At 42.9% G+C, this 12,046-nt stretch overlaps 1 protein-coding gene across 4 annotated transcripts in view; it reads left to right on the forward strand.

Annotated features, from left to right (window-relative positions):
* Window positions 1–7,758: 7,758 nt before the first annotated feature.
* VPS13A (vacuolar protein sorting 13 homolog A) overlaps window positions 7,759–12,046 on the forward strand; it is a 247,441-nt gene continuing 243,153 nt past the window's right edge. For all 4 annotated transcript variants that reach the window (XM_050761071.1, XM_050761072.1, XM_050761075.1 and 1 more), the window contains exon 1: window positions 7,759–8,207. In XM_050761071.1, the coding sequence (XP_050617028.1) occupies window positions 8,108–8,207 (100 nt within the window). In that variant the 5' untranslated portion in view covers window positions 7,759–8,107. The remainder of the gene's footprint in view (window positions 8,208–12,046) is intronic.

The raw sequence follows: 12,046 nt of genomic DNA on the forward strand, positions 1-12,046 counted from the left end.
CTGTGATTAAAACAGTCAGGAAATAGGATATTTGAAAGTGAGTACTTGGTTTACTTATGCATTAGTTAAGATTCTTACTGGGAATGATGTTATATTGTGATGATAAAAGCATATACTAGAACAAGAAGAGTTTAGATATCGTAGAAATACAAAAAATGCTGTGTATGTTTATCAAGCTAATGCATCTCCTTTGACAGTGAATCTCTATATTAATATTGAAGGAACAGTGTGCATTTAAGTACTTGGTAAGTGTTGATGTCAACTTAATTTTCTAAACAAAAGTGTAAACATGAGGTTCAAATTTGCTAGTAACCTTTTTTGTTATTGAAATATATTCTCTATTTGTGACTTTTGAAATGACCCTGGGTAGACATCTCTTAGGTGAATCAAGAGAACTTGCTTACACTCAGTAATAGCAAAATTCACTTTTTTTTTTTTTTTTTTTTTTTTTGAGATGGTGTTTCACTCTTATTGCCCAGACTGGAGTGCAATGGCACGATCTCGGCTCACTGCACCCTCCGCCTCCCAGGTTCAAGCAATTCTCCTGCCTCAGCCTCCCAAGTAGCTGGGATTACAGGCTTGTGCCACCACGCCCAGCTAATTTTGTGTTTTTAGTAGAGACAGGGTTTCTCCATATTGGTCAGGCTGGTCTCGAACTCCCGACCACAGGTGATCTGCCTGCCTCGGTCTCCCAAAGTGCTGGGATTACAGGTGTGAGCCACTGTGCCCGGCCGTTTTCTGGGTTTTTATCTTTCTTGACATCCCTACACTTTTGTTATTGCTGACCTCCCTTTCTTCCTGTAAGTCCTCTTGGATTTCTATGTCAGCCCACTCCAGGTATACTGGCTTTTGTTGTAGGTCTCTTTTCTCAAGTTCATTTTGTTCCTCCCTAAATGGATGGTTTCCTCACAGTTTAGTCCTTATTCTTCTGCTTTTCTTTACAGTTCTTTACTCCAAAGTGTCATCCATACATTGAGTATCAATGGTTGCTTCTGTGTAGGGAGCCTCAAGCAGTCATCTCTTATTCTAGACTCTCATTGGAACCCCATTCCTTAATTTCTAACTAACACTAGACATTTCCTCCTGGGTGACTATTTACACTCTGTCCCGAATATTTTCCCCTAGATTTCAAATCTCATAGAACCTAAAACTAAAACTCTTTATCATCTCCTATAAAACCAATGTCTTGTTTTCATGTTTCAGTTGCTCTATATGACACAACCTTATTATATTTACCTCATCTACCCCAGTTAATCAATTTTGAAGGCTCTAAATTCCACGTTTATGACCTCCATCACATCAATGTCTTTCTATTCATTTGAATTGCGTTGGCCTAGTTGAGATCTCTAATTACCTCCTGCCTAAATCTCCGTAATGGACTTTTTGCAGCTCTTTAACTCTGGGACTTTCTCACCCCACCCCATCCTGGTCAGTGCTTCCCACTTGTATGTTTTATTTCACTTGCATTAACAGATAAGTAGGGGAGGGTAGGTGAGGCAGAGTGACAGTGGCTGGCCTTAGAACTGCACATTGACGTGTGGTCCAGGCTCTGGGGAAGGGCTTAACAGAAATAGCAACACACACATGGTCACACAGCTTCCAGTTGAGTCAATGGTTCACAAAGGAGGGAAAGAAATCAGAGGCAGGAAATCAAGATCAGGGTCAATATTTGAAAGTCCAGAGAGGAAGAGAGTTCATTTCTGGAAGGTCTTTCACATCCTGTCTAAATCAATATTGGCTCACAAATGGAGAGGTTGGGCTGAACAAACAAGGAGGGGCAGTGGTATCAGTGGATTCGGTTCAGAGTGAGCTACCTAACCCCACTGCCCCGTGCCACAGGACAATTAAGAACAGACTCTCAGCACGTCACACGCACAGCCCAACTTCTCCATCCTTCACCTGGACCTACTTCACACTTCGCTGCCTGACCTGTTCTTGATTATCTGAACCTTTGACCCTTGGACTCATTACCTATTTATAGACTGGCAGTTGTTGCCTGTCCTGACACTTAAGCAGCTCTCTGGCCCTGAGCCTGGCTTCCCTCCTCAGTCATAATTTGAATTTACTCCCTTTGATGACATGGCTTCCCTCTCTCAGCCAAACATCTCCTTTGCTACAGACTCAGCTGCAGGCCCCAACTCCCCTTTTATAGATATAGGTACATACAGAACTGTTAACTAGATAAGTAATTAAGTAGTGAAAAGGTAAAGAGAGAATTCTAAGGTACTGAGGAGGCAGTTACCGCAAAAAGCAGATACAACCCCAAGGTTTGAGTGAGCAAAGGGACAGACTTGGAAATTTAGAAGAGGGGCCCTCAAACTGAAACTCAGACTTCTGAGGCGAGGGGATGCTTGACTGGCCCCTGTGACTCTGAGTTCTGAGAAGCAAACTTCTAAGAATGGAGAACAATGAGGTTGGTTCTGACTGTTTTAAGATGGTGAGGTAATGCTGATTCTGAAGTGTTGGAAAGAATGCAAGCCAGATTAAGGTGCTATTAAAGTGATACGGCAGAGCATAACTGCTGGCTACCTGAGACTGAGAGGTCAGGGAAGACCTCACCTCTATGATGAGGTGATATCTGGGCACAAAACTGAATAACAAGGAATCAGCTTTTAATACCAGCCATGTTAAAATCTGAGATCAAAAGCACTGATGGACATCAGTATTTGGTACCCTCTTTTTCTGGGAAGAGCTCAGCTGTTTTAAGTATTTAGAGTCAGAGGAAGGTGCTTGAGAGTCCCTTATTGTACATCCCTCTTTCTAGTATTTTACTGGGATCACAGCATAATCGATATTTTAGTACATGCTGGTAAGGTATTCAGATACTTTTCTTTCTTGAATATTTTTACCAAGCACCCTGTGCAGGGATATTAAATTATCATGTAGAAGCTCTTAACTCTTAGGCTTATCTCATCCTCTGGGGCACCCCCTAGTTGACTTCGTCTCAGCAAACCCTTTAAAAATTATTTTAAAAATAATTATAGTTTGATAGAAAGTTGGAAAAAAATCTATGGGGAGGTCCCATATACCCTTCCCCCAGTTTTCCTGAGTGGTAACATCTTATATAACTATAATGCAATATCACAATAAGAAAAAATAAAGATATTGGTACTATCCATGGAGCTTGTTCAGATTTCTCCACTTTTATATGCACTTACGTGTGTGTGTGTGTGTGTGTGTGTAGTTTAATGCAATTTTATATAACCACTGACACAATCAAGATACAGAAGTGTATCATAAACATAAGGCTCCTTCCTGCTCTCCATATGTAGCCACACCTATCCATCCTACTTATACCTAACCTCTGGCAACAACTAATTTGTTCTCCATCTCTATAAATTTGTTACTTCAAGAATGTTTCACAAATACAATCATACAGGTTTTCACTCAGCGTGATTCCCCTGAGATCCATCCAAGTTATTGCATGTATCCATAGTTCACCTTTTTTATTGCTGAGTATTCCACAGTGTGGACATACCACAGTTTAACCATTCACCAGTTGAGAACAATTTGGGCTGTTTCCAAGTTTTGGCTATTCATGTATAGGTTTTTGTGAGATCTATAAGATTTCATTTCTCTGGGATAAATGTCTGGGAGTGCAATTGCTGGGTCATATAGTAAATGCATGTTTAGTTTTTGTGGCAACTGCCACAGTTGTTCTCCAGAGCGCTTAACTATTTCACAATCCCACCTCCAGTGAATAAATGATCCAGTTTCTCAGTATCCTAACCAGCCTTGGTTTTGTCACTATTTTTTTTACAACCATTCTGATAGGTATAATATGATAAGATATTCTGACATCTCATTGTGGTTTTACTTTTCATTTCTCCAATGGTAATGATGTTGCACATGTTTTCATGTGCTTATTTCCATCTGTATATACTCTTCAGGAAATGTCTGCTCATATCCTTTGGTAGGCTTTTGAGAGTTCACATCCATGTCTATCAATTATCCAGTAAGGTTCAGATCCTGCTCACAGCAATTCAACAATGTGCATACATAGTTTTCCCAGAGAGTTATAACACACAACATAATAGCATTTCTGATACATCATTCTTCACCAGTTTAGAAGGGCAAAATAATACATGCTCACTATAAAAAATTAAACTTGAAAGAACAGAAAAAATACACATTGCCAAAAGTCTCACCATATAGAGATAACCACTATTAATATTTGGTGAGCATACTTCTAGATTTCTTTCTGTATGTAAATGCTCTGCACACTTAAAAACTCATCCATTTATATAATTAGTGGGATACTATTCTGCACCTTGTTTCTCATAAGCATATATTATCGACATCCTTCCACACTAGTATAGATTTTCATTATCATCTTAATGCCTGTATAGTAACCCATTATGTGTGTATGTTTACTTAACTAGTTTCCCTATTAACAGGTATTTAGGTCGTTTCCATTTCTTTTTGCTATTATAAACAATGCTTTAAATAATGTTCTTGGCTGGGTGTGGTGGCTTACGCCTGTAATCCCAGCACTTTGGGAGGCCAAGGTGGGTGGATCACTTGAGGTCAGGCGCTGGAGACCAGCCTGGCCAACATGGGGAAACCCCGTCTCTACTAAAAATACAAAAATTAGCTGGGCGTGGTGGCCCTCGACTGTAATTCCAGCTACTTGGAGGCTGAGGCAGGAGAATCACTTAAACCCTCCTGGGAGCGGAGGGTGCAGTGAGTCAAGATTGCACCATTGCACTCCAGCCTGGGTGACAAGAGCGAGACTCTGTCTCAAAAAAAAAAAAAAAAAAAAAAAAAAAAAAAAAAAAAAAAGTTCTTATGGGAGTAACTTTTTTGATTTTTATAATTATTTTCTTACGGTAAATCTGCAGAAGTGGGATTGCTGAATCGGAATTGGTCATATATACATGTACATATGTACACTGATATATATACACATATGTACTGTGTCAGTTTGTAAATGTTTAGGAACTGCCTTTTAGAAAGGTTGTGTCAATTTACATTTTCCTCTGCCCAGCTTAAGTTTTTCTTTTGTTTGTTTGTTTGTTTTTCTGAGATGGAATTTTGCTCTTGTTGTCCAGGCTGGAGTGCAATGGTGTGATCTTGGCTCACTGCAACCTCTGCCTCCTGGGTTCAAGCAATTCTCCTGCCTCAGCCTCCTGACTAGCTGGGATTACAGGTGCCTGCCACCATGCCTGGTTAATTTTTTTATTTTTATTTTTTTATTTTTAGTAGAGATGAGGTTTTCACCATGTTGACCAGGCTGGTCTCAAACTCCTCACTTAAGATGATCCACCTGCCCCGGTCTCCCAAAGTGCTGGGATTACAGGCGTGAGCCACTGTGCCTGGCCTTAAGATTCTTACAAGGTTTTTACCTTTTTGCTTGTATTCCCCTTCCAGTGATTTTTTCTCTTTTTATTAAGGATTGGAACACATAGTCCAAATAAATTTATTTGTTTACTATTTATTTTTTCACTGTGTCACCCAGTGTGCAGTGGCACCATCATAGTTTACTGCAGCCCTGAACTACTGGGCTCAAGAGATCCTCTCTGTCACCCTTCGAGTAGCTGGGACTACAGGCATGTGCCATCATGCCAGGCTCCAAATAACTTTTTATTGTTTAAAAATTTTAAAATTTAAAGCATAAACAGATGGAGCACAGGGCTCTGTGAAGTTAGATTAGTAAAAGTCCCATACCTATAAAATGGCCATCTTCTACACCTGTTCCTCCAGGACACCTGCTTCAACAACTTTGTGGTCTGCTTCAACAGCTTTGTTATCTGGCCATCTAGCCTGCTCCCACAATGCCCATGGGGAATGATAAAGACAAGCAGCACACAAATGACATTTACTTGTGGACAAAAGAATTAAGGTCAGGAGAAAAAAAAAATTCCAAGATTACTACCAGCATGCCAAAATTTTAAAGATGAAGAGCGGTGGCATGGAAACTATACATAAAACTGCAAATCCTACTTGCAAAGTTAGAGATTTATTATAAAGTTAGATGATAATTGCAATTTGGGGTCATTCAGATGCTCTCCCCCTTTTTTTGTTTCTCATTTGATCAAAGAATGCAGTATAGCATTTTAATTGTGATCTAGAGAAAGAATAACTTACACTGACATACGTCCTAATTTGAAACTCGAGCTTTATAGTAGTCCTTGGGCTTATTTTTCAAGGTACAACAGAAATTTGGTTTGTTGGTTTAATGAGCATACCTTTTACATGGTGATGTTAATATATTTTTGCTTACAAACTTCCTTAGATGGATTAAGCAATACAAAGACTGAATGCAAAATATTGTCTTTCAGTATTTACGAAGCAAGTTCATGTACATCTAACACTAGATAAGAATTCGGTTACAGTATGCATCCACTTATTTCTAACACTTCCTCAGCAGAATTTTTTCATTGCTTTATGCTTATACCTCTAACTTTTCAGCAACATCCCTTCCCCTTCCTCACTTCCATAAAATTTTCCTAGATTGTAGAAAACTAATATGAAAGCGTTTGCAAGATACTTAAGATGTATTTTTGGAGTTCTGGAAATTCTTTTAACTTTGAATTTGTAGTGCTAGATATAACAGTGGAATTTTACAGCTTCTGTGTATCTGGCTTCTTATTAATAGCGCGATGGCAAAATGCCTCATTATGTACAGCTCTTCCCTTTCCTAGGTATTTTAGCCTCTATTAGTTTCTCCGTGCAGGTGTTCTGAAGTAGATTGTTAGCTGAATGCAAGAGAAGCAGGAGGGGTGGCGGCCAATCAGAAGGGTCAGGTTCCAGTTCTTCCACAGAACATTGGTTGTGTGACCTTGCACACATCCCTAACATTTCAGTTTCATTATATTTAAGACTAAGAGGTTGGAGACCTCATAAAGGTCCTTCAAATATAAAATTATATGAAAATCATTCATAAACTCATGTCAAAATTTATAGTTTTTGTCAGGCATTCTACTTGCAAAGGCACACCTTAAACATTTAATTTTGAAAAATCTGGTGACTATGCACAAAAAGTCGTAAAATGACACAGGAATTAATAGAAATCAATCATTATTCCTTTAATGTGCAAAGAGAAAACGCTCAATGTACACTTTTTCGGTCCTGAAGATGATTAATTACAGTTCTCTAAACCTCACATTTAGCATCTCTGTGACCTCAGGCCTTTGGGATTACTTCTAAATAAGACCAAACGGGTCGAAAGAGCTGTAATTGTAATTTATTTTAGGTCAGTGGTTCGGTGGAGGCTTAGGGGTCAGGGGTCCAGCACTCCCAGTATTTCTTGGAGGGTGTTCAGCAGTTTCCAGAACGGCTGACTCTAACTCCTATCTTCAGGGAAGCGTGTCACTCTTTGGAATGAAAGACGGCTCCGCATAAAAGACTTGACTAAAAATGGGTGCTCATCTCAGATGCGGGGCAGGGACTATGTAATTCCATCCTCGACTCGCAGCAGGAAGTTAAGTCCTCCTAAAGGCCAGGCGGGAGGTTACAGCGCCGAGACACCCAGGCTTACTGGACCCTCCCAGCCTGTAATAATGGGGGGAGATGCTCCCTGGGACAGCCCCCTGGAAGCCTCCGGCAACTGGGCTGGAATCTGCCCACTCTTACTCAGGGGCGAGCCCTCCCGTACGCTTGGAGGCGGCCACCACCTTCTGGGGGAGGGGCGTTCCCGTCCGGCGTAACCGTCCCGCACCCGCCCCGTTCCGGGGGGCCGTTGGGGACTCTGATCTGCAGGAGGGGGCGGGGTCGGAAAAATCCGGTAGCTCCAGGCCGGTGTCCGGTTGCCAGGCAATGGGGAGGAGGCGGGGCCGACAGGAAAGAGTAGCCGTGCTCGGCGCGAAAAGGGCACCCTCCAGAGCTGCGGCCGCGCAGCCGCCTTTCCTCCCTCTCGGGGCTGCGCGCCCAGGTCTGCGCCGCGCTCCGCCTCCAGTCGAGCACAGACTTGCGCACGCGTCGTGAGAGAGGCCGCCTCCGTCCCTCGCTGAGCTCGCGCTGGGGCTGCGCGTCTGGCCAGTGGGGGCGCCGCAGCCGGAGCCGCCCCGGAGCCGGTGAACCGAACGGCCTCAAGGGAGGGGCGTGGGGAAGGCGGCGGGAGGAGGAGCGCACGGGCCGGCCGCCGTGCCCACCACGGCTGAGCAGCATGGTTTTCGAGTCGGTGGTCGTGGACGTATTGAACCGGTTCTTGGGGGACTATGTGGTGGACCTGGACACGTCCCAGCTCTCTCTGGGCATCTGGAAAGGTAAAGAGGCCGCCGCCGCTCCCCGGCCTCTCCTGCCTCCGGGCCATTTCTCTGCCCGAGCGGGCTCCGGCGTTCTCGGGGCTTCGAGCACCTTGCTCGCCGGGTGCAGCCACCTGCCGCCGCCAGCCTCCGGGTCAAGTTACGTAAAGCCGGGCGGCAGTTCCCGGGCCTCCCCCCCTCGAGTTGTTTATATTTTGCGGGGAAGGAGAGGGTCACGAGTGCGGAATGAAAAGGTTTGTATTTTCTGAGCGGAGCGAACCTGCAGTGGGCTCCGTGGGTCTGGCGTTCAAGTCCTGGCGAGGGGCCCTTCTCTACCCTTGGCCCCGCGCGGGCCAGCTTTAGCCGCGCGGGGCGAGGAATCGAGACGACGCCCTCCTAGGCTGGGTCCCATCCCTGTCCTTTGCCCCCCTGGGGTTATGAGGGAGGCCCCAGAAAGCCCCCGCGTGTTGCATGCTGCCTCGCACGTGAAGGCAGGGCGCTGTGACCTGGGACGCCCGCTTCCTAGCTTCCCCAGCCTCCGTTCCCGGCTAGACCCGTGGTGCTTTCTGCTCTCCCGCTTCCGGCCGTAGGACCCGGACGCCGGCTCTCTCGCCTGGGTTCGGCCGATAATAAAAAGGAAACTCACGTGTAGAGTAACTCAGAAAGTTGTTTGTGTGGTTACAGTTAACAGCCTGACCCAGGAATGTGTCACATTTTCAAGGCTTCAGGGTATGTGGGTCAGAGTGAATTGCCGAATTTTAAAGAAAAACCAAGGCGTGCGGTGCAACGTCTCAGACCTGCAAAAGACCGGACTGAGCAGGGCCCTTCGCTGCCTAGGTGGTGAAGGACCGAGCTTTCCTTGTGTCCGTTTAGTTTGGGGTTCTGCCTTACTGAGAGCCTCATTTTTAATGTTTCCATCTGTTTTTGTATTATTCTCTTGTTTATTTTAAACACCCGCTAGACATTAGACTCCTTTATGAAATGAATTTCCCAGGCTACAGTGAGGGTTAATTTTGTGTGTGAATAGTGTGTTTAAATATATATTTAAAGTAATTTTAACTATTCTTGTCTATGCACACACTTCCAGCCTTCTTCTAAAATGCTTATCTCGACTCTTGTCGTTTATGAGATGATGTAAACAGGTAATTTAGTTTGATTTTAAAGAATGTTACTACGGTGGGGACCTAGTGTCATGATGGAGAGTGAGTGGACTACAAAAACTAGTGTCATAGCGATAGCTGCTCAGCCTGTTTGATTAGTACGAGAAACTTGCAGACTGTTTATGCAGCTTCTTAGTTGCAAAGTGAAAATGAAATTTGTCTCCCATCTACCTCAGAAGGAAGCCTTAAGAATACTTGAGGTGAACTTTGATCTGTAGTGGAACCTTGCTTCTGCACTCAGGGTGGAGGTTTGTTTAGAGTGTGACTAATCAACTTATTTATTTAAAATTTACATGCAGTAAAATTCACTCTTGTGATACAGTTCTTGACAAATGCTAAGAGGCATGCATCTACCACCACAATAATGACACATAAAGTTTCATCAAGCCTCCCGAATTCTCTCAGCTGCTCCTTTGTAGTTGACCTCACGCCGCCTCCTGGCAACCAGTCGTCCGTTTCTATCCCTCTGTTTATTTTTGTTTTTTGTTTTTTTTGTTTTTTGAGACGAGTCTCGCCCTGTCGCCCAGGCTGCAGTGGCGCGATTTGAGCTCACTGCAACCTCCACCTCTCGGGTTCAAGCAATTCTCGTGTCTCAGCCTCCCGAGTAGCTGGGACTACAGGCGCGCGCCACCATGCCCGGCTAATTTTTTGTATTTTTAGTAGAGACTGGGTTTTACTGTGTTAGCCAGGATGTCTCCATCTCCTGACCTCGTGATGCGCCCGCCTCGGCCTCCCAAAGTGCTGGGATTACAGACGTGAGCCACCGCACCCAGCCCCATCCCTCTAGTTTTATCTTTTCCAGAGTGCATATAAATGGAATTATATGGTATGTAGCCTTTTGGGTCTGGGTTTAATTCGTCCATTTATCTCATACATTAGTGAATTTCATTTCTGTATTTTTGAGTAGTGTTTCATTCTGTGGATGGACTGTATGTTTGTTTGGTTTTGAGAGAGAGTCTCACTCTGTCGCTCAGGCTGGAGTGCAGGGGCACAATCTTTGCTCACTGCAACCTCCGCCTCTCAGGTTCAAGTGATTCTCGTGCCTCAGCCTCATGGATAGCTGGGACTACGGGCGTGCCACCCCGCCCCGCTAATTTTTGTATTTTCAGTAGAGACGGGGTTTTGCCATGTTGGCCAGGCTGGTCTCAAACTCCTGACCTCAAGCGATCTGCCTGCCGCTGCCTCCTAAAGGGCTGGGATTACAGGCATGAGCCACTGCGCCCGCCTAACTTTAAGTATTTATCTGTTTGATGGTTGAAGGATATTTCAGTTTTTGGAGGTTATGAATAAAGCTGTCATAAACATTCATGTACAGGTGTTTGTGTGAACATAATTGTTATTTCTCTTGGATAAATACCTAAGAGTGGGATTGCAGGGTCATTTTAAATTGGGTTGTACGGTTTTTTTGTTTTTGTTTTTGATTGAGATGTAATTCATATACCACAAATTTCACCCTTTTAATATGTACAATTCAGTGTTTTTTAGTATAGTCACAAAAGTGTACAACCATCACCATTCTCTCGTTCCAGAACATTTCGGCACCCCAAAATTAAACCTCATGCCCATTAGGAGTGACTCCCAATTTCCTCCCACTTCTCACTACTGCACCTCTGGCAACCACTAACCTCTTTCGGTCTTTATGGATTTGGTAATTCTGGACGTTTCATTTAAATGGAATTATATAATATATGGCCTTTTGTTTCCGGCTTCTTTAACCTAATGTATTTTCAAGGTTCCACCATGCTGAAGGATGTATGACTATTTCATTTGCTCTTTGGTTGAATAATATTCCATTGTATTCATAGACCACAATTTATGTATATTCACCAATTGTTGGATATTTAGATTATTCCTAAACATCCACCTTTTGGATATTATGAATAATGCCACTGAGCATTCATGTTCAAGTTTTTTTGTGGATGTATGTTTTAAATTCTCTTGCATATATACTTAGAAGTGGAATTGCTTGGTCATATGCTGACTCTTTGTGTAACCTTTTGAGGAACAGCCAAACTCTTTTTCCAAAGTGTTTGTTTTCTTATTGTTGAGTTTTGAGAGTTCTTTAAATATTAAGCATACCAGTTCTTCATCAGCTATGTAATTTGAAAATATTTTCTCAGTCTTTTCCCATTTTGTCTTTTGTAGAGCATACATTTTAAATTTTAGATAAAGCCCAGTTTATAAAACATTTCTTTTATGAATCATGGCTTTTGGTATTCATATCTAAGAAATCTTTTCCCAACCCAAAGTCAAAGATGTTCTCCTACGTTGTCTTATGGAAGTAGTTTTAGGTTTTGGATCTCTTTTTGTGCAAGGTATAAGATATGTGTTAAAGGTTGAGGTTCATTTGTTTGCATGTGGATGCAAATATCCAATTGTTCAGCACCACTTGCTAAAAAAGACGATCCTTTCTCTGTTGCATTATCTTTGCATTTTGTAAAAAAAAAAAAAATCAGTAGACTTAATACTGTGTGGATTTAGTCTGTCTCAACAATCTATGCGTCTGTCATTTCACCAATACTACACTGTCTTGATAACTGTGTCTTTGTAGTTAGTCTAGAAATCAGGTAGTATGATCCCTCTAACTTTAGTCTTTATCAAATAATTAAAAACAAGTCATTGTCCAGGTGTGGTGCTCATTCCTGTAATCCCAGCACTTTGGGAGGCTGAGGCAGGAAGATGGCTTGAGCATAAAAGTTT

Source organism: Macaca thibetana, chromosome 15, assembly GCF_024542745.1.
Source record: "Macaca thibetana thibetana isolate TM-01 chromosome 15, ASM2454274v1, whole genome shotgun sequence".
Lineage (NCBI taxonomy): Eukaryota > Metazoa > Chordata > Mammalia > Primates > Cercopithecidae > Macaca > Macaca thibetana.